The 22010-nt window shown below is 40.3% G+C and overlaps 1 protein-coding gene and 1 long non-coding RNA gene across 2 annotated transcripts; one reads left to right on the top strand and one right to left on the bottom strand.

Moving 5' to 3' along the window:
- The first annotated feature begins 353 nt into the window (after positions 1-353).
- Positions 354-20939, top strand: LOC116698188 (uncharacterized). Its single transcript, XR_004334147.1, has 3 exons — positions 354-365; positions 18542-18545; positions 20800-20939. It is a non-coding gene; the product is annotated as an uncharacterized LOC116698188 (long non-coding RNA).
- LOC116698187 (nuclear receptor subfamily 4 group A member 2) lies at positions 12875-17887 on the bottom strand. The gene is made up of 8 exons (XM_032529985.1): positions 17723-17887; positions 17158-17259; positions 16077-16942; positions 15419-15548; positions 15074-15237; positions 14500-14702; positions 14155-14333; positions 12875-14035 (listed from the first exon to the last, which is right to left on the bottom strand). Exons 3-8 carry the CDS (start codon positions 16938-16940, stop codon positions 13779-13781), a joined length of 1797 nt encoding a protein of 598 aa, XP_032385876.1. The 5' UTR covers positions 16941-16942; positions 17158-17259; positions 17723-17887; the 3' UTR covers positions 12875-13778.
- Positions 20940-22010: the final 1071 nt, after the last annotated feature.

Genomic DNA, 22010 nt, shown 5'->3' with positions numbered 1-22010 from the left:
TGAAAGTGTCAGAATGAGTGACTTGTTTTCCGCAACGATTTAAAAGCCAATTTCCCCGCATACTGGAATGTTGCTCTCAGCTGCAGTGTAACATGACAATAGCCATGGAGAATGCACAACTGTTTGGTGAAAAATATGATCACCTGAATGGTGCAGACACCTGACCTTTTCTCAGTCTCCCTTAACATGTCCCTTCCATACAATCAGTGTGAGAGCGCCGCACAAGAAAGGCCAGTCCATTAAGAGAATATGCTAATTTTGCCATCCGCTCCTAATTGATGCCATTTTACCAAGTAAACAAGACTTCTGTCTACAATGGATGTGTTTCTGCCAGTTAAAAGGATATTTCACGTCGGCTTTTTCCTGTAATTTTCTCTCTGAGAGCTACTGGTGTGCCATTATTGCAAATTATAAGTCTCTCCTTTTGAGGAGAGGTGCTATTCTTGCTGTGTTTTTTCCCCTCCTTAAAGGCCATCCACTATTTTTTGTCAGTCACTGGAGAATCTTCATTCACGTGAAAAGGTGTCAGTGCCTGACCGTTTGAGCATGATGACAGACACCCAGTAGAAGTGTGACTGACTGCCTGACACCATAGAGGTTTGTCAATGATGTCAACAGCACTCTGGCAGCTAACACAGTATTGTCCCAGACACTCTACAGGACAGCATCATAATATGGGATGTAGACAGGGCGTGATGTGTTATCTCCACAACCTCTCTCCCATCCTTCAGTCTTTACCACAGGCAATGACTGAAGGTCTATGAGGATCCCCGATGCGCCAAGTTGCCTAGATTCATCTTCCTTGTCAGCCACGTAATGCTGTATGAGCTTGTTCCTCCATTCAAGTAATGCTGATGAATCTGCTGTCCAGATGCCTTTTGCTCCACTTTGTTGAAACAGGGAGATAGACCCATTACAATGTACCTTTAGGTCGAACCATACATGATCATTTCTTCCATTCTGCAAAATTGTTCTTTAGCAAAGAGGCTATCAAAGTGTGCATTTGTATGTGTATTGGGGGGGGGGCAGGAAAGGTTGACTGGCACTCAGTGCTAAGCTGTCTCTCTGAGGAAAGGGCTGTTTAAAAGGCAGGAGCTGGCAGCGGAGCAGACCTCTCAGCTCCCTGTCTAAATACTGCCTCTGTATGACTGACAGCAAAGCAACAGCACGCTGGCATTCTCCTTTCAGCCACTCAGCAACCCTTTAACAAAAAAGCACAGGATTTAACATAAAAATCGGACCAGAGTGTAATGCAGCACTGCTGCCATCACTGCTTTTTAAATTATTTAACATGACAAGCTGTCCTTTTGTTGTTATTCTTGTGTATGGGATATGACCTTGTGGGTTTAAAAAAAAAAAAAAAAATGTTGTTGTAACATGAATTTATTAGGATGATTTGAATAATCAGGATAATGTGCAATTACAAAATACTTACCCTTCAGATAGTTATACAGTATTATTTCTGTTTCTAATGATTTCATCTTATTGAAACTGTTTCTGTGTGCTTTGAATCCCTCTCAGAAATGATACAAGTTAGCTTCATCTTTAATATATTGTTATTTGGTTAGAGATTGACCTTTCTAAATTCAATTGTTAGATATATAAAATATTCTTGTCCTATTCAAGGGGACAAACAAGAATCATCAACAGGCAAAAAGAAGACATTGTAAATGTTGCCAAAGCTTAATGGCACAAAATTAACAATCTATGTGGTTTTGTTGGATTCAATTAGAGGGATATCTTGCTATTTCATGATGCATTTAAGAATGACAAAGCACAGATTTAAGTATTGATTTTGTTGTGCCCATAACCAGATAAACAATATGTATATGTATGTATTTGCCAGGCAAATTGAATCAAAATGCACATATTACATTGAGGGTCCTGGAAGACTGACAGCAATTGAATTTGTCAGCCAAGAATTTAGTTAAAGAGTTAAAGACCTTTGATCTACCGGTGGGCAAAATGATACGAACCATCCACAGTAAAAGATATTTTGTTTTTGTTGTGCTTATACACGTTATTCAGTTATATCATGCTAGTTCGGCAGTACGCATGACTGTTTCAGTATTTGACTCATGAATATATGAGTGTGTGTCTTTTTGCATGTTAGTTTGTATCTGTGTGTTTGTATGCGTGCATGTGCTTGTTTACATGCCTCTGTTTATTCTTTATGCTGGTATGTGTATGCCTGTGCATGCATGTAAGTGTGAATGACTGTGTGTGTGGCAGGGCAAGTGTGAAGAGGATTGTCTCCAAGTGGCAGAGAAGCAGCAGCAGAGAGAACGATGGCTATGTTTGTGGATTAATAACTATTAATTCTCCTTTTGACTGTAATTGATGCTTAAATCTCCGCTCTCCACCTCCTCTCGGCAGACCTCTTGTCCCCCCGTCAATTCTGTCCTTCTAATAAGGGCATTATTCCAAGGGATTTCATGCATTCTGATAAATCAAATTAGAAGGCCAGTGACTTAGATAGATTGCAGCAAGTAATTAGAGAATCCTCTATGCCTTCCTCGCTGCCACTCATTTACAAGAGTCTTTGTTATCTACCTATCTAGGCGCAGCATGAGGCGGTGTGTTTTTGCATCACTTTTCCCTCTTAAAATTCCTCGCTTATGTCACTGGAGAGACAGATCCCAGACCACATCTTGTCACCCAGGGTAGCACACCGTACAACGGACAGCGCAGTGGGACAGCCATTAATTGGAGCAACTTGGGTTGGTAAGTACCCATGTGTGTGTCAGTGACATGCAAGAACAAGGAGATGGGCTGACACATGGAGACAGGGGACACCCTAGGCGGACTGCCCCCCCCCCCCCCCCCCCCCACACACCCACACACACACACACCACACACACAACAGACACACACACACATACATACACACACCTTCAAGTGCCCCCTCCTTTGCCCCTCGCCCTCTCTCCTTGCCTTCAGGAAACAACACCATGTTCCTGATACTGAGTCAGTGGTCGCTGTCCATGTCAGCTGAACAGCCTTGTTCACGTGCCACAAATGTTGTGAGTGTGTGCATGTATGCCTATCTGTTTGGAAAATTATTATAGTAATTGTGGTTACGGAGATGAAATAAGTTGCCCTTTTGTAAATGTCTCGTTTTTTTAAAAACTTTTAGTCAATGTCAGTATTGGATTGTAACTTACATTTACTCACGCACTGCACTTGAATACAAAACTGAGGTTCTTGTGCTTCACTTGAGTGTTTCCATTGCATGCTGTTTTACATACCTATACTCCACTACAGTTAGGTGGGAATAGTTCTCCTTTAGTTACTAGTCACTTTGCAGACTTTACACACAAAACATAGAATCAGCTCATAAAAAAATGATACCATGTTATAGTTTAAAGTTAAATGAGCTCCACCTCCACCAACAGTAAAATGCATCAGTAATAATAATATAATGATGTAACACTCATATGGGCCATATTTCTGCTTTATGAATACTTTTACTTTAAACTTTAGGTACAAAAGTACTTTAGGTACAAAGGTACATTTTGCTAGTAGACTTTTGGAACTTTTGCATGTTCACAGTGTGGCATTGCTACTGGTACTTAAGTAAAAGATTCAAATACTTCCTCCACCACTTGGATATTAAAATGAAACATTTGTCAAACAAAAGAGAGAAATTGCTCAATAGACAGACCATTTGTGTATGTTACAATCTCACAATCCAAAGTCCTGACAGGTGCTCTTCCTCCTGATCTACCGTATGGCATTTTTCTTTCTTTCTTTTCCACTTACCCTGCACCCCTATCACAAACCAGTCTGACAGAGTTCACTTTTCTCCTTTTAAAAGGATGAGTGAAGATAAAAAGCTAAGCGAAATGGAGCACAAGAGGCATCACATGCTTTGATTCATGATGACTGGGAGTTTGGCAGTTCTCTGCAGCCTGCCTGCTCGCCAGCCCGTCTGCTCCTTCCCAAGCACTCTAATGGAGAGCTGCAGTCTGCTCGCAGTGACACCTTCGAGCCATCAGGAATGGCTGATTATGGTGCTAAATATTGATCTCTGCCTCACATGTGTCAAAATTCCCCCCACCCTTTAATTAGAATTTCCCCTCCGCTTCATACAGGAACTAACCGAATATATTAGAAGACTTCATGAGGAGGAGGGGAGTGCAGCTAGCGGGGTGTAATTGTGACCTCTTGTCTTGTCTCTTCCCTCCTGAGTTTTGAGATGACTTCCAACTGTCTGTCTAATGCTCCCGCCTCTGTGATAATCAGACTTATTTTCCTTGTCTTATCACAGTATGATCAGCCTGGCTCTCCTGTTCTCCATTCCCATTTCCACTGTCTTCTTCTCCTACACACTTTTCCTTGTCCTGTCCAACCTATATTTTTTAATTTAGCATGGACTGTTTAAGAAGGCTGTCTTAAAACACATTGGGTTTACATTCTGTTTAGATATGGTAAAAGAGTAAAGTACCTTCTATTTTATGCATGACTGGTGTATTTGATTAAAAAAAAGTCCTTAAATAAGTATTCTGCTGGTTTAGCATAGCACTTTATAGCATCATCGGACTCATAATAGACAGAAGCTTTCTTTTCTTTTTTTATAGGATCAAAATCAACAAAGCAAAACAAGAGTTATAGTCCTTTTTATTCTCTGCATTCTTCTTGCTTGTCAAAACTTGGTGCCTACATTGCTCACAATGCAACTTGACAGCCAACAATTCCATCAGCGATTCAGTTATATCATGCTAGTACTGGCTAATGTAGCCTCGAGCCTCCGGCCTCAAGCAGAGATGGGGAGCTGGCTATAAAGGTCTGGTAAGCTCGCCAATCCTAACCCACACCCACAGATTGTTTTTTAATTTTTCAACTTGTAGTCTTCAGCCCCAGTGCTGTCTTAAGGGACATCGTGCAGCTCTCTTTGCAGCTACAAAAAGCTTTATACAAATTTTTCATGAATGCAGTAGCACTCCTCAAGACCTGTAAACAAATATGTAAAATCTGTGGAATTCTCTTTGATTAGCAGTATGTTTCTTTTTATTTATTTTTGTATTTCTACTACTACACTAAAAATGTACCTAAAATGAACTATTTTACCATTATAGTTCACAATTTGGAATATTGAACCAAGTTTACGGTCCCAAAAAAGGAGGTAGTTCACGTTTAATTTCTTCTGTTTCTTTTTTTTTTTTTTTAAACGAGCTGGTCCGAGCTGTTCTTTTTCAGTAGAACGTAGGCGTTAATAACCCTCACGTTTATATTTATTAGTTGCAAACTTATATGTTCAGTTTACCAAAATTGCTCTTTTAGCGCGTTCTTGCACAGTACTGGTGGTTATTTCAGCCATGTTTAATAAAGGATAAAGGAACATTGGTATCTACATGTAGCCACTCCTCCTGTCCAGCTCAACTTATGTGAGTAAGGCGAATAAAAACAAGTGATCCTGGGGTCAAACTTGTGCGAGTAACTCTAAGTCAAATTTTGCTTTGTGTTTGGTTTAAATCTATTTTTCACTGCAGCTGGTTCTGCTCAGGTGTTGCCTCTTTCTGGCTTTTAGAACACTAACATGTTACCTTCTTTCTCAATCATTTTCATCCATATCTCCAGCTCTAAATCCATGTTTTCCCCTTTTTCCAGCTCTCTCCTCTCCTCTCCTCTTTGGTTAGGAGGCACCGGTCGTTATTACAGGACGTTGGTAGGCTTGCCGTCAGTTGCATTCTGGCGAGAGTCAAGTGCCACAAGGTGCCTTTTTCTATTTGTTTGTTTCATGCTACACTGCACCAGCCACTGACCTGTGGTAGCCATGTCGCGCAAGAGGGAGGCAGGTTCATCCAATCAAAGAACGGCTGAAAATTAACACTGATCTTTCCATTCTTGAAAAGGGACTCTGGCAAAAGGCAATTTCATGACCATAGTGTGGATTCTGAATTCTTTTTACACTTATAATAGTATGGGGCACGTCTTTTCTTCTCTTTACATTTTAGAATATTTAAATGTTAACACACTCATTTTATTGTACAAATTAATTTGAACAAAAACTGGGTTTAAATCCATCGTTCACTCACTGTTTGCCATTGAAAAATGTTTTTACTCAAAACGTAATTTTTGAGACTTAATCTCAAAAAATGATGTTCTAAAATCCCAGATTTGTTTTTGTTTTTTTCACAGTGAATTCAATCTGAACCCCTTGCAATTCGGTACATGCAATATTCATAGTTGATCCATTGACTGCTATTCAAGCGGGAACTATTTGAAGAGGGAAAGTTCATGTGCATTTTTGATGGATTGTGCATGTCTTCCCCTACTCTATATGGATAGAGAGCTTGTTTGAAGGTCAGTGATTCTCTTCAGTCAGTCTTCCCTACACACTCCTTTTTGGGAGGAAGAATATCTCTAGGCTTCACTCCATATTTTTCAAGTGCTTCTAGTAAGACTAGGTTGGATGACCTTGACTCTTGTTGGAGATGAATCCCTTTCAACCTCTCCTCTCTCATTTTATTGGGGAACTCTGTCATAAAGAAAGACAACGACCTTCACCTTTGAGGTTTTTCATGTAAAAATATCCACTTTCCTAAGATCCCAACCTTTTCATGTCTTCAATATTTTCGGTTTTTCACTGTAGGCTGTGTGTTAAGCTACATTTGCTACATTGCATTTGATGTAGTACTCCTTTTCTGTGTGACAAGGTAATGTGCGTCATGCTATTTATGAATTGATTTGTTTTCCACTGATCTTGTGTTATATCCTTCAGTTTTCATGTGTGCAATAAGGAAAGGGATCAATATTTAAAAATGTGATGCGTGTGCGTGTGCCTTTGTGTCAGCATGTAGGAACAAGGGTTTGAATGGGTTGAGTGGATATTGAGAGCTGGCAGGTGCATTATTGCAGCAGGCTCTGCCTAGCTTGACATGTGTGTGTTCCTAATCTCCTAGTGATATGACAAAGCTGTGTGGGAGCCTGGCCTGGGTCTCCTCTGTCCGTTGTCACACACACGCGCACACACACACACACACACCACAACCCCCTCTCCCCTTCCCTTTTGTCCAACACACACGCACATCATATTCCCCTCTTGACCCCGCAAGAATCCACCACTCTACTGTCTATTGGAATCTGTGCTCCAAGAGCTTTGTAAAACCATCACTACGTGCATCTACAGTATTTGTCACTCTGCGGGTACACACCTATAGTGTATATATTCAAGCACACAAAAATCCATGCATACGCTAGCAGCAAACCAGCAGAGGCCTAAGATGCCCTTGCGATAGATGCTGTGTAAGTGGATGTCAGGCTTGTTTACTTCCTGTTAGTCAGTGCAAGGAAGATCAATGTAAAATAATTTGAAGTTTTTTTTCTTTTATGTCATCTTGATTTGATCTCGACTGGGATTCAGCTTGGAAACAAAAATACAGTGAGAGGGGAGGACTTTGTAGCTGCAAAACCTTAGCAACCTTTGTCCAAGTCTGCTTGTTTAATCAAGGGGCGACACAGCTAGGGTCTTAGGTGTGGTGCTCATAAGAACTAATTTTCTGGTTGAACCTTCAAACCATGTATTTTGGAAACATGTTATACTTTTATTAGAGGAAAGAGCGTAGAGATAAACAGGAAATTGTGGAGAGAGAATTGGATAAATGACATGCAACAAACCAGGGATTGTCACAATTACACAGTTAGCACCTTAGACCCCTTTTCTACCAGATCAACCATGTACTTTTTTTTTTTTTTTTTTACTGTAATCTGGATGGCTTTAATTCAATAAGACTAAATGCAAAAGACTGAAAAGCACTCCTAACACTTAGCAGATGATAGAAGACCACACGCACGCACGAACGAACGCTCACTCACTCACTCACACACAGATTTGACTCTAAGACATAAACAGATTACATGTGCATGATGTGTGTCTTTAATATGTTTCACTTCACATGGAGCAGCGGCACAAACCATAACACAGGATGAGGGCATATTCTTGCAGGAACTGAGCCAGTGCATCTGACCATGTTGACATTTTACACAATCAGACAGGGGGGTGGGGATTGTAAATGGGGGAGAATATAAAAAGAATTTAATGAGCAGAATTTGTTACACTTTAGAAATTACAATAACCTCAATCTAAGGATGAATTGATTTGTAATAAAATTGATATGATATGTGGTTTTTGTGAAAAACATGAATTATTCCATCTTGCTTGGTGATGGTGACCCCCACATGCGTCATCAAAACCAGATTCTTCTCCCCTGTGTTTTTAGTTTTCTCCTCAGTCTCCTCCAGCCTCGCCCCAGAGACCCTAATGCATCATTTGAGGCTCATACAATTCACTGCTTCCCAAGCCACTGGCTCTTACCAGCCTGATAGAGGCATTTTTCGCTACTTAGAAGCGAAACACACACGTGTTTCTGATCCCTTCCTCCTTAATATGTCCTCTATTACCATCAGGCATTTATGCCTGTTTTTTCTACCTCAGTAACCACTGAGCACAGGCTTCATTAAAACTAATTGAATTGGAAACATGTCTGCCCGAGGAAACATTAACTCTTTCTGTAAAGGAAATTTCCGATTTCATTTTGTCAATAAGGTCAAAGGACTGAGGTTGTGTGTTCAATACTGATACATGCAATGCCCATAAACTTAAACTGTAGGGTTATTTAACTTGCGTTGTACTGTCTATCAGCTATCAAACTATCAATGTACAATCCAAAATCTTGTAGTTTCTGGTGATTATATTATCATTTGTGGAAAATAAATAAATAAATCCCCCTACTTTCTTCTCCAAATCTGAAGCAGAAACCTGATGAATCCCCTCTCCAACACAATGTCCTGCCAATTTCACTGCATTATTAATTTCTTGTGGTTGGCATAATTGAGTCTTGGTACAAGCATTGCATTAATGGTTTTAACTTGACCACACTTGAAACAATAATTTGATGGCATCCGTCAGAAATCAATGTGCAATAACAGAGCATACACAGCTGTTTAATATGAAGTAAATATTTATGAGCGATCTGACTAGGCATCAAGTCCAGTCAATCTTCTTTGAAAGGATCGGTGCAAATGATTAACCTCATTTTACTGGTGCTGTCTGGGCTGGTAATGGCCATTAGAGCTAAGAAGGAGTGAGGCCTTTGATTTTTGGCTCCTCATCATTCACAGCTTGTCGCGTCCCTTCATCCTTCATACATGGCTGCTGAATTGATTGTCTGTTTAGTCCTATGAATGATAAAGCTGCTCTGGGCCACAGGCTGAGAGGGACAGACACGGCTCACTTCCATCTATATGCAAGGTGGATTTCTTTTCCTGCCTCGCCACTTGGAAATCAGCTTTTTGCATTATTTATTGGACAATCATCAGCATTTCAATATGGTAAATCAAACAGTCACAGTAATATAACTATAGGCAGATAGTATCCAAAGGGCCATCATTCAACTCATTATTCATTCATTTTGTTTAGAGCTATAGTCAGAAGGACTCATAAGATTCATAAGTTGTGTAATCAACATGTTTTACTGCAGGCTCGCACAGCAGCCTGCTTGAACAGAGGATAAGGTAACATGGAAGGAAGTGATTCTGAGTGTAGACTGCAGGCGCTGAATAAGTAAAGAGTAGCAGAATTATTGAAAAGTGGCACATTAAAAAGGACAGCTGACGAGACAGGTGGAATATAACCTCTTTGGGAAATAGCAACATGAAAACCAGAGTGCGCTGACATACTGAAAAAGTCAGACGACTTTAATCACTTGAAAGAAAGTCGAGTAATAAAGAGCATGTTATGGTGTTTTAGTCAAAAAGCAATCTAGATCTATTTCAGGTCTTATTAGCAAGCGTTCTAATAAGATTCTGACTCTGAACCTCAAAATAACTTTTAATGCCACTTACACAAAATGTAAAGAAAGATAACACTTAATTCTCATTTGCTCTGGGTTTAATTCTAATTTAAGTCAGAGAAAATTACATGTTGTGTCTGAAACTCATATGCTGTATTGAGAGAAGATTAGCGGGCTGCATTTAATCATGTAGTTTCACACAGATGTGTGTAGCATGCGTGATTGTGCATCTTTTATAATTCTCTATATTCTCCTTATCATGACAAACAGTTGCACACAGTCTAGTAGCAGTCTGAGCAACAGTGAGTTATCCTCATTGGATGTCTGTCTAACAAGTTCTCATGTAGTGCAACGGGGAAAGGTCAAGTCCTCTCCTACCACAGGGATCAGATGAGGCGAAGGTCTGGCTTATCTTGGCAATTTACACATTAGACCTCCGGACTAAATCCAAATCACAGTCAAAATGCAAACCTTTTTTTTTTTTTTTTTTGCAAAAACTGACCAAATTGCATATTAGTCAAAAGAAATGAAATCCTTGTTTAGTTTTGTTGTTGGGAAATTGTTTCTGATGTAACCAAACACACATACAGCAGAACTACAGCACTTTCAGCACCACATACATGAACCTGTCAAATTGCATCACACAATTAGACAAAAGTGCAGCAATGTGCAGCTGTGCGTGCCCCATACAATCCACGATAAGTGTGCACTGTGCATGTGTGGTAGCATCTATTAGTGGTACGGTAAATGTGAAGCAGCGTTTTCAGAAGCTAGGACTCAGTCTTATAATTTGATTTTCACTTTGGGTTGGCAGCGGATACACAGCCTCTCTTCTCCACCTTCACTTGCTGGTTTTGGTCTGTCTGCGGCAGCTTAAGACGAAGCAGAACAACTGGAGAATTACTTCTTTTTTCTCGGCTAATGCTGACACAATCATGTCTAGCCTTCCACTGATGTCAAGTGCGGGGAGAAAATTAGCCTCTTAATGAATTTAGACTCAAAGTCCTCCAGCACATATAATTATGCACAGACACTGACAGAAGTATAAGCTACTTGTGTCATGTGTTATTGTGTCGAGATAGACATGTTTAAAAGCTAACTGTACTTTGAGTCAATAGAGAGACCTTGTGACATTGTAATACACCCTTTCAACAGATCTGCTAAATGTCAGCAAACTGGTTCTGAATGTAATCCCAATTTGCCTTGGAATTAGCACTTTACAGAGACAATCTAATTATTTAGACAATTTATTGCCTGCTGCTAATATCTTTCAAAATAAGATGTTCCCTTCATCTTGATCATGTCTTAAATGTGGAATCAGTGAGGATAAGTCCCAGACATGCCTCAGAGCCTGGCGTCACTTCTCTCTTCTGATAGACTGAAGCAGAGGGTTTGTGACAGCGGCACCGCATCAACTCGTGCAGGCCAATCACTGGCGTTTTATATATATTTCTAAATGACTTTCATATCTGCAGTTACACACTTAGTCGCAGATTTAATGCGCAATTCTCCAAAGTGGCTTAAATTGTGGTAGTATGAGGGCGTTTAGTATTAAAGGATATAGCCTACAGTTGGACTTTTTACCTGACTGGATTCAGAGGCGCGTATAGCCGGACTCCCAGGGGGTTTGTGGGAGGTTGAGGGTAACAGGTTCACTATTAAACTACATTAAAAACGCTAGGTTACTTTGCCGGCTCCGGTAAAAAAAAAAAAACTTTAAAACCTAACTTAGGGAAAAGTATGTGCCTGTGTGTGGCATCATCATTGGATCTTTCTTGTTCACTTAGAATCCAAAATGACACCGCAAAGTGCAGCGCTGTGACGCACAATATAAAGCAGCGCTCCCTGTGCGCAACAGGATTTCACAATAAATGTGTTATTTTCAGCTGCACACTGAGTGTGCATACTTTGTTAAAGTTGGTTGTAGGTAGTCTGCTTTTTATTGTGACAAACCCTTTAGTCTAAGTTCTGGTTCTGGTCTGACTCGTTGGCAGGTAAAACCGGTTAACAGCCTGCGTTACATGATAAAAGTGAAGGCAAATGAAGCGCAACAATTATCTCGTATAAACATTCAAATAATATAAAGGTCACATTTTTAATCCTTGACTAATAGGCAACAAGGAGTCCAGAAAGACAACCTTAAATTTTTATTTACATCAACTTTTGCACCAGCAAGGGCATCCAGAGAAACAGACTGAATTATAAAATCCGATGTTCTCTTTGAAATTGTTCGCTCGAAAATTGGATTTTAGTTGGAATTCAAGCGAAAAATGAATAATCCTATATTTAATCCGTTGTATCTTTTTTCGCTTTGTTAAATACAAATAGACATAAGAGAATGAAAAGAGGTTTTAACAGCCGGCTGTGTTAATGTTTTAGTTTGTTTTTACCATCTAAATCGAGACGCATGCAGGAGAAAACTTTAGTTTTCCCTAAATTAGAAGTGTTTTAAAATGCAAGTTGGATGACTGAAATGTTCGCTCTAAGCTTAAATGAAACAATTAGAAGGGTCAAATAATAAATATATGCACATATATTTGTTTCTAAACAAAATAGAGAATGTAAACTTAATTTTAAAAGGCCTGCGACTTAGTCTTTAAATTCAATAACTTACTACAGGTACACACATTTTCACATTAAGTTAAAGTTAGATATTATTTAATGATATATTTTGCTCAAATAGGCCTGTAAGCGCTGCTCACAAAACTTCAGGAAATTAGAATAATAAGTTTGAACCCAAAAATATGTCTCTCTTGTGGGAAAGTAGCTCCTTCTGGTCAGAGGTGTCCTAATTTAAAGAATAGATTAATTTCAGAAATTATTTAGCAAAGAATTGATTTAAAAGTTTTATTTGTAAACATTAAATATTTCTTTCTCTCTAAAGTTTTTTTGTTGAATTCGGCACCAAATGCGTTACAGAAGTTGTAAGTACATCATGATGTCAAAGATGTGGGCCTATATCACACACTCATGAACCTCTTGACATAAGATGGGAGTTTTTCCATTTCCAAAACGTGTTAAATTATAACTACTTAGACGTTTATAAGACATAAAACATAGACAACGTGCTCAGCATGAACTTGGATGGTTTGAAATCGTTTAAATTGCACCATGCTTAGTGTAGCTCTTGGCAATAGAAATAAATATATAGAAACGTTTATATTCAACAGCAACAATACTTACAGCACATACAAACAAGGAATGTCTGACAGTTTTACAAACACCATGGGTCCCTCATTTTCTATACAGATGAGATATTTTTCCACATATGCGTCATACATAAAAGGAGTGCCATAACTACGAATCTGTATCAAATCTAGCAGACTACATAGTGTCCGGTATATATTATATATAGACATCACCTCAGCAAGTGCCTATAAAAGAAAAGAAAAAGGGGGAAACAAGAAAAGAAAACTAGAACATGCGTTGTCTTTTCTGGATACTTTTTGGGATCCTGTCAGAAACACATAGGCACGAGTCAGAAAAGAAAATTAAATCTTTTCATTATAACAAACTTTGTACACGTGTTATAAACCGATGCGTTGGAGGCATCACATAATCTATCATAATATACAGTGTGTTTGTGTGTGTTTGTGTGTCTCTGTGTGTGTTTGTGTGTGTTCATATGTATAAATGGAATATATTACATATGAGTATGCCGAATCAGTAGAGCCGATGTTAAATAAACAGTAAGTGATTGTAAAACTGGATTAACTTTGTTGACAATTTGTCCACCGGAGAGAAATTCCCCGTGATTCACTCGTTTGGCAATCAAAGTATTAAAAGGCCTACACAGCAATCACACTCTGTCTCTTCCTCTTGTTATTCTTTTTTTTTTTCATGAATCCTTACTCATAATAGGGTACTGTTCTATTAGCCTACGGAGCTTGCAAATATTCAGAAATAATAACGTTAAAAGTCTGTCAAGTCTGACTCGTAACCAGTCTTTTGGAAGTTCTTTGAGGTCTCGCCATCGAGTCAGACTCAGAAAGGTAAGGTGTCGAGGAAAAGTTTGTCAATTATTGCTGGCGGAGGGACTAGATCTTCTAGTTTTAGGTAAAAGATACGCTGCAGACCTTGGGTACATAGTGTGCGCAGTTCAGGGAGCTTTCCTAAGAGTTTTGACAAGTAGTTGGGACGATGCAATCCACCGCCATTGAATGTCACTTGATCTTTGAGGCAGTTCACGATCTTGTTTTGGAGATCCTCGACTCTCTTGGGTTCCTTAAGCCCGTGTCGCTCTGAAATACAGAAGAAAAAAAGGACACCGATAAAGTATTTCCTATGCATTAACTTTCTCTGTTATGCATAAATTGTAACGCATGCAGAGTTTCCAAAGGAGGAGTCGCTTTTTACGCACCTGTTACCATCGCCAGAGCTGCGATACAGGAGAACGCTGAGATGTCTATGTTCATGCTCTGCAAGTTGGAAGAAAAGTCCACGATAGCGTCCACCCACTCTCCAAATCCACGGACGCACTGTAGCCTGTGTAACACCACTCCGTTACAAAAAATAAGTTTGCCTTCCACTGGGTTGGACCTGCAATTAATAGGGAAATGCCATTAATTACGCTTAGCAATAAATGGAGATTTAAGAGCCTTCTTATTATTGGGCAGCTAATAAAATCCAAAGCAGTGAAGCTTGAAGGAGCAGCTGATGATTATCTAAAGCCTGGATTGTTTTGTTTATTAGTTAGGAGGCTTACCTGTACGCCAGCCGCAAGACAAAAAGTTCAAGGAAGGCGGATTCAAAGAGGAGATCTTGATCTTGCTTCGGTAGGTCAGAAAAGCCGGGGATCTTCTCCGCCCAGCCCCGGATGATCTCCATGGAGCCCGTCAGGAGATCATAGAACTGCTGGATGTGCTGAGTGTTGTCTCCAGTCATTTGGTAGTCAGGGTTGGCCTGGAACTGGAATTTAATTTAAAGAGCGCCTTAATGAGGTCCTTTAAAATATATAATCCGTGAAATTGCAAATGCCCATTTCCAAGAGGGAGAGGGTGCTTTTTCACTATTAAATCCATGTCTTCTTTTTATTAAGTTCTCTATTTCAACGCAATTTACTTAGGGGGAAAAAAAACATGCCACATTAAAAGCCTGACAAAGTTAGGAATTCAGCGATGTATTACAGAAAACTTTGAAGGACAGTAAATTGTACCCAAAAGCAGGACTACATTTAAAAAGTCCGTCAATCTTGTTCCTTTTGTTTTCACCCGGAGTTGTCAACTTTTTTTCTTTTTAAGTGCTGTGTTTTATTCCTGTGATAGTGGTACTTTACTTACTCTGGAGTAATCCAAAGCAGACATGGAGGGGTTGGAGTCCACATGGGTCCGAACAAGTGCGCTTATGAGGCTAACCGGCGGTGAAGGTGGGGAGGGCTCCTGTGGACTTTTGGGTTTGGATGGTAGGCGTCCTCTCCGACCTTTTAGATTATCCGTTCGGACAACTGCATTGGAAGAAATATATGACATATAAGTCATCAATACGCAGTCATGTTGTTGCATAAATACTTAAATATGGCTTAAATAATATTCCAAGACTCTATTACGCACAGGTTCCCCCAAGTATATCAGTGGGGAAATTAAAACTACCGGTTTAAAATAATTAAATGCAAGGCCTAAACATACCTTCTCTCACCATTCCGACGACAATGCACTTTTGGAAACGGCAGAACTGGCAACGATTTCTTCGGCGTTTGTCGACAGGGCAGTTTTTATTTGCTAAACACACGTACTTTGCATTTTTCTGAACGGTGCGCTGGAAAGAAAGGAAGAAAAAAAAAACAATGTCACCCTGCAGGCCTATTTCCAAGGCTATATAACATGTATAACACGGACTGTGGATTGCTGCACAAGTGAAATAACATTAAAAAAAATGAAAAGATGAAAACGATATAATATCTGTTTCATCTCCTGTTCGGGACTGCGCTGTATAAACCAACAAGAGGGAATAGACCGTCAGCAAATACACATTCGTGGTCTTTCATATTTTACTCATTCCTTTGAGATTGACTATGTGTGGTACAGATATGCTTGTCATATAAAGTTATTTGACGCACGTTAAAATAGGCGTGTAATATTTAGTACAGCCCGCTTTGAAAATGTAATTTTATTAGCTGTAACCTATGTTTAGGTTGTATTATTATTATTATTATTATTATTATTATCATTTTAATAAATTGGGCAGATTACAACTCACAGGCGCCGTTAATAATAAGGAGTACACAGTATATATTTCCTGTAATAACAGTAACACTGATTCATGGTTGCTGTCATGTCAGCCCACCTTGAAAAATCCTTTGCAGCCCTCGCAGGTTCTCACTCCATAATGCTGGCAGGCTGCGTTGTCCCCACATACTGCACACAGACCCTCGTTTGACGGAGATCCTCGGGACGGGGGCGATGGCACTTGGCTGTCCACCAGCTGGTGCCCGTGGCCGAGCTGCAGGGAGTGAGGAAAGGCCAGACCCGCCTGTTTCCGTATGGGCACCGCAAAGCTCTGGCCGTCCAGGCCGCGGTGCACGCCCGGGTTGTCGTGGTTCATGGAGACGTGCAGCGGCCCGTCAAACCGCATCTGACAGCTGGAAACAGGAGTACCGGGCGGGGACTGCTTGAAAGAGAAGAGCGACAGCCTTGACACCGGATTCTTGCGCTGGTCCATCATATGAGACGTGGCCGCAACATAGTTCTGGTGGAAACTGTGGAGGGAGCCAGGGTCCTCCCACATGTGATTAGGCTGAACCTGGAAGTTTGGTGTACTCGGGGCATGGGGTGAGGAGGGTTTGAAGTACATAGGCCCAGAATGAGCCATCATTTCCTCCGACTGAGGTGGCAGGTGGCTCTGCTGATGGTAGTTGTGCATCTGGACGTCCTCTACCTTGATAGAGGACTGGTCTCCAGAGTGGGGCATCTGATACAGACAGGGCGGTTTAACGTCGTAACTAGTGTTATAGTTGTCCATGAATGTACTGAAACTTGGGAGAGAAGTAGTAGCTGTGATTTCAGTGTTGGTCAAGTCCATGCTAAACTTAACAAACTCAGGTGTTAAGAAGTCGCAGCTGTATTCTCCTGCGGTGTGGTAGCTGTAGCTCTGGGAAGCAGGACTAGCTCCTTGAGGTGATGATCCATACTGAGCCTGAACGCAGGGCATGGCTGTAAACCAAACCGGTACAAACACAGAGAATTTCTGAGAAAAATGTTCGAACCGTGAAGAAAGTTTGACAGTTTAATGTTTAATTTAATTTATCTCTAAACAGAAAACCATAGTAACAGTGCTTTACATTAATGAGTAATTTCATAATAAAATAACTTTATACTTAAACATTATATCTGTGTTTTTTATTTGTAAATAAGTTTCCATATCCTACCTCAAGTCTTCTGACCGTTTTTCGGTGACACTTGAAATGGATATTGTCAGGAGTTGTATGGCTGACAGGATGCAAGAAAGCGGCTCTGTTCTGGATCTTCCCCTGATAAAACACATCATTTTGATAATTACTAGATTATAAAATAAAACAATATCTAAAATGACCACGAGATCCCAGATAAAGACCGGTTTAACATATGCGCAGAAACTGCAACCACTTTCTACTTACGCACAGCGTTTTGAAAAGTGTCATAAACGTGCATATAGAAATGAAACAGCATGAGTCGTCTTTTTTTTCTTTTCTTACTATAAAGTGTGCGGTTGTTCGTGATGACCAGACCAACTTCGCGCACTTGACATTAGTGACAACTTTTCTAGAAAGCAGCAAATAAAATCACGTGAAATATCAACATCACAGTCTGAGTCCCACTAAGATTTGACTCATTTCAGTTTAACAGTGAAAACAGACTAAAAGAAGAAGAAAAAAAGCTTTAAAAGGGTTAGAGAGACGGCGGTGCAACTTAAGCGCAGATGATGTTGCAAAGAAAAAGATGAGTGAATCTTACCTCTTTCACATCAGGATCGTGGCTTTCAATCCATGCGATAAGCATGCAGGGGGTATTCATCAATTTCAGTAAAAGCTCCAAATCATGAGCGGCGGTACCCAACACTGCTAGGCAGACAGACCGTGTGACTCCGCGCACTGACAGCGATACCAGCTTCGACTACCCAGTCTGGCCAATGTGGCTTTGTTTATGTGAGCCCTGGGTACCGTGGCCCACGTGTTTCACAGCGCGACGTCATCAGCGTCGACACTGACATGAACCAATCCGCTTGGGAACTTTCTCAAGCCCCAATTTTTCTGGCGAGTATGTGTTTGTCTTGTGGTATGTGTTCTATGTTGCTTCCCTCATGGACATTAGCAGAGATGTAGTGGAGGGTAAACCCTTCTGTGCTCAGTTCAGACACTTTTGTGTTTGCAGTGGATTTAAGTCACGCTTGTTTTGAGCTCACATTAATCCGTGATATATTTGTTATTATCACAGGTCTGCAAAGGAGACAGGTCATAATGAGCTGGCAGTTTCTGATTAGCTTTTGTTTAGTACTGATGTTTTTTCTTCAAGCCATGGTGTAATCACTGTTGTTTTATCCACCACAGCAACACACAGGACTATTATTGTTTGAAAATGGAGACACTTAATTTATTATAACGCAGATACATTAAAGGTAAATTTTCAGGTTCCAGCAAGCCAACATGTGAAAATGCATTTTTTAAAATCAGTATTAAAACACACAGCTCACACGTACTGACTGGTACTGAGTGGATTCACTGCCTGATAGTTGTTATTTTAGTGTTAAATTGAGATGAGTTTACATTGGCACAGTTATGTCACAATGTGGCTGATACCCCAGACTCACTACACTTGTATGGAATAGATCTTAATGAAGCAAGGGTCAATATTATTCTTCGTTATCTTCTGACAGGATTTCTGCATTTCAATTGTGTTCCAAATTTAGACCAGATAGGGTGGGGTTTGCGGGGTGGGCTGCCTATTCATAGCTGGTATGGTGAGCTGCTGGAGGAAAAAGGGGAGGCGGGGGGGGGGGGGAATAATTAGTGGGCCTGTAGCCAGTTGTCATGGGGGACCCAATTTAGTCCCCAGAGAGGGAAATGTGATAGGAGCGGCAGAATGGAGAGTGACGCAGAAAAACGCTCAAGTTGACGCAGTCGACAAAATAATCTTTTGGCTTTATTGTTCTGCAGTGATGGAATAACTGATGCCAGTGCAATCTTACACCAACACCTTGTAGCCCGTCAAGTTGGCCTACCTTTTTTTACACTTGTATTGGCCTGGACAGTAAGCCATGGTGACGAGGGCGCATACATATAGGGTGCAATAAGGAGTGTAAAAATGTATTTCCACGTGCTCATAACAGCAGCCAGCATCACTTAGCACGCAGCATCATGTCTATTTCTAGTGGATTGATGCTTTACTATATGAGCCACAGAACAACCATCAGTCTCAGAGCGGTTGTTTTGTGTGCCCTGTGCTCAGTGCACACAAGAACAGAATGTGCAAGGAGGGGGGCAAAGGAAACTGTATATCATGGTTCCATTCACCTCTAGAGGACACTATTGTTCACCAGCCATACATCAAGTGGCTCCTGTTTCTTACAATTAACCTTTTAATTAACCTAACCCCATTAGGACTGTGTGGTCACGCCCAGTCGTTTTCAGGTGGGCTAGATGGCAGGTTTGTATATTATAAATTCTCCACACTGCATTGTGAATATTCAGAAAACTAATAGAGTAAAAGTGCGGGTGTTTTTCCCTCCTCCTCGCCTTCATGGTAGCTTCTAATTAGGCCACCTTTCACTTGTGTTTTTTTTACAGGAGGGTTCTAGTTTGTTAAAACAAAAATCTTTCATTGTGAGCTGAAATCTACTTACCACACATGCATTTATGTCAAGTGGCCCATGCACGCAACAAATTAAGACCAAATTTAGTCTGAAAACATGACGGGACGCTGCATGGTCACACTGTTTTTCTGTTATCCATTTTCCAAATAGAATTTGGAATGAAAACACAATTAGCAGTTTAATTGGCCATTTTACTGACGAATAAGTAGCTTCTCATTCATATGCACAAGTAATTGACAGCCATTTTAGAATAAGGACTTAGTTTTAATCACACAGAAGTTATTTCCTGAGATTATATTTTTAACTTTGTTTGAAGAAATGTATACTGACATTAATAATTTTAGTGTGTGGGCATGAGAGAGAGAGAGAGAGAGAGAGAAGTTCTGTTATTAATTTCTCTGCAGGTAGCCTACAATCCGAAAATCTGCAGGAAATGCACTTATTAGATGGATAAGAAGCTGTCATCATCTTAAAGGAACACGCCGACTTATTGGGACTTTAGCTATTCACCGTATCCCCCAGAGTTAGATAAATCCATACACACCCTTCTCATCTCCGTACATGTTGAGATTTGTAAAGTCATAGGGTGTACAAATAAAAAGGTCACACGAGACCCAGCCATCTTCTAACTGTATACAAACTGGGAACTATATTCTCAGAAATCACAACATGTAAATAGGAACATGTTGGAGTTATGTTGTCACTTATTGGGAGCAGTAGCTAGTTGGAACCAATTACCTGCAGGATCTTGCGGTTGGGGTGATGGGGTGTTAGCATGCAGAATGATCTGTATCAGTATTTACGTGAAGCGGTGGAATGGAATGTATATTTACTCAAGTACTGTAGTCACTTAAACGTTTTTTAGTACTTTTCCTCTATGTTGCTCCTTAAAAGTTCACTCCACTACAGTTTAGATGCCCTTTTTACTTCTTTACATTCAATGGGTACTAGTTACTTTTCAGATTTAGATTTTACAGACAAATCATTTCTGTGCATCAGTTATGATTATCCATAGTTTAGAATAGTATAATTCTAACAGAAACCATCCTGCTGCAAAATACATACTTTTTTTAATACATTTTGTTTGCAAATATAATGTACTTTTACTTAAGAAGTAATGGGGTATTAATACATTGCTACTTTGATTTAACTCATCTTCCACCACTGTAAGTTTTTTGAAAGATTTTCTTTTGATTTTTTTTTTCTCCCTTTTATTTATGAGTGACAGAGGATAGACAGGAAAGATGGGAGACAGATGGGGGATGACATGCAGCAAAGGGCCACAGGTTGGATTCATACCCGTGTTACTGCAAAGGCCTCAGCCTACAAGGGGCGCACGCTCTTACTGGGTGAACTAGAGGCCGCCCCACCACCACTGTTAATGTATAAGCAGCACTTTAATGTTGTTGCTAGTCCAGGTAGTGCAATAAGACACACTGCTTCTATACTGCTGGTTTAATCTAATTATTCACATGCAGTATTGCAGCTCATCACATGTTGTACATGCTATATCTTACCTGTGAAGTAACTTGAAGAGTAAGAACAGTATTTTATATACAAGCAGCACTTCCTCAAAAATTGTATTTAAGCACATTACTTAACAAAAGTATGGAAATTATTAAGAAAATGTGTTTGACTAATGGTCTTTACACTTCTTTTAATTTCATAACCACTGATTGATCCACTTACTACTTCAGATTAGTTATCCCTGAAACTGGATAACAACTAGGAGGGAGTTGTTCCTCTAACCCCCATTTTCCACCGGTTGCAGAACGTCTGCCGCTCCGCTCTGCGATGGCTCCGCCGTCCGCCAATACCCACCAGGTCTGGATTTGTTGCAGAACGGCTGCAGCGATGATTGACAGCTGAAGTCACGAGGACCCACGAGATCTCGTGCATTTATGTAGAATAGAACCACAAAACCAACAACAGTTTGTTTCTATCCAGAAGAGTAGAGGGGAAGCAACCCTGTGCTGTGTTTTCAAGGTGTAGTGCAGGGAAATGTGATAGGCCGTGAGCATGGTCTATTTTTATTTTGAAAACTAAATAAACCAATTGTTTTATTCTGTTTTTGTGCTCGACTTCCTGTCCCACACTATCTGCCATATGCTGAATTGCTGCGGAGCTCTCTGGTGTCCGGCTAAAATAGAAGCTCTGCGTATCTGCTCCAGAGGGCTGTGGACTGCCGGAGCTGGGAAGGACTCGGGACGCAGCAGTTCCACAGTCAGTGGAAATGCACATATTGACGTTAATGGAAACCTAATGACTCCACCGCCGATCAGGAGCAGATCCGCAGATGTTTTGCAACCGGTGGAAATTAGTCACACACACACTTAAATTGAAGCCCAGGTAGTTTGCAAAATCTGCGGTTCTCTCACACAAACCTCATTTTATTTCTAAGCACCAGCAGGTATCAAACTTTCTTAGAATTGA

This window comes from Etheostoma spectabile, chromosome 11 (genome assembly GCF_008692095.1).
Source record: "Etheostoma spectabile isolate EspeVRDwgs_2016 chromosome 11, UIUC_Espe_1.0, whole genome shotgun sequence".
NCBI classification, from domain to species: domain Eukaryota; kingdom Metazoa; phylum Chordata; class Actinopteri; order Perciformes; family Percidae; genus Etheostoma; species Etheostoma spectabile.
This window is presented reverse-complemented; position numbering and strand designations above follow the sequence as displayed.